Genomic DNA, 1,013 nt, shown 5'->3' on the forward strand with positions numbered 1-1,013 from the left:
CTATTAAGTGTGCAATAGCATTATGTCTAAAAAAACAATGTACATACCTTAATTAAAAAATACTTTATTGCTAAAAAATGCGAAGTGAGCAAATGTTGTTGGAAAAATGGCGCCGATAGACTTGCTCGAGGCAGGGTTGCCACAAACCTTCAATTTGGTTTAAAAAAAAAAAAAAAATCTGCAATATCTGCGAAGTGCAATAAAACGAGGTATGCCTGTAGTGTGTTTTTTATGATAATATCCTTTCTGATGTTAATGTAGATCATGCAGAGTGCATAATACCAAAAATATTTGGAAGGAGAAGCAAGTATCGGCTCTCCCAGGATCAGAACAAACTTTGTTCAATCTTCTTTTTCTGTGTGTAATAACTTTTCAGGATTAATTCTTTGAATCTGATTTTTGTTGTTGTTGTTTTTTGTTACTTTCTCTGTAGATGCAGTTGGAATTCATGGACCATCGCTGGTTATTGATGGATCTGAATATTGGTTTGTGTTGGACAAGCGCCTGAGCTACCAAGAAGCTGCTTTCTATTGTGAAAAAAATGATAGTGACTTAGCATCTGTGGAATCTTATACCAAACTAAGGGCAGTCCTAAGTCAAATAGATATGGTAATAAAATCTATTACTTTGTATTATTTCATAGATTTCATAGCCATTAGGGCTGGAAGGGACCTCGGAAGATCAAGTCCAGCCCCCCACCCAAAGGACAGGAAGTCAGCTGGGGTTGTAGGATCCCAGCAAGATAAACATCCAATTTGCTCTTGAAGGTGTTCAATGTAGGTTCTTGAACTACCTCCAATGGCAGGCTGTTCCAGACCTTGGGAGCTCAGACAGTAAAGAAAATTCTTCCTTATGTCCAGCCTGAAACGGTCTCGCAGTAGTTTATGACCGTTTGACCTCATCATCCCTTGGGGTGCTCTGGTGAACAAAGGTTCCCCCAGATACTGGTGGCCACCCCTGATAAACTTATAGGTGGCCATCAGATCACCCCTGAGCCTGCACTTTTCCAGGCT

General features: G+C 39.9%; 1 protein-coding gene across 1 annotated transcript in view; it reads left to right on the plus strand.

Annotated features, from left to right (window-relative positions):
- The window catches only part of LY75 (lymphocyte antigen 75), a 100,607-nt gene that overhangs the window by 55,443 nt on the left and 44,151 nt on the right, over positions 1–1,013 (plus strand). Inside the window, exon 18 of the mRNA XM_019553547.1 lies at positions 434–609. Coding sequence (XP_019409092.1) covers positions 434–609 — 176 coding nt within the window. The remainder of the gene's footprint in view (positions 1–433; positions 610–1,013) is intronic.

Source organism: Crocodylus porosus, unplaced genomic scaffold (genome assembly GCF_001723895.1).
Source record: "Crocodylus porosus isolate Cpor-Errol unplaced genomic scaffold, CroPor_comp1, whole genome shotgun sequence".
NCBI classification, from domain to species: Eukaryota; Metazoa; Chordata; order Crocodylia; family Crocodylidae; genus Crocodylus; species Crocodylus porosus.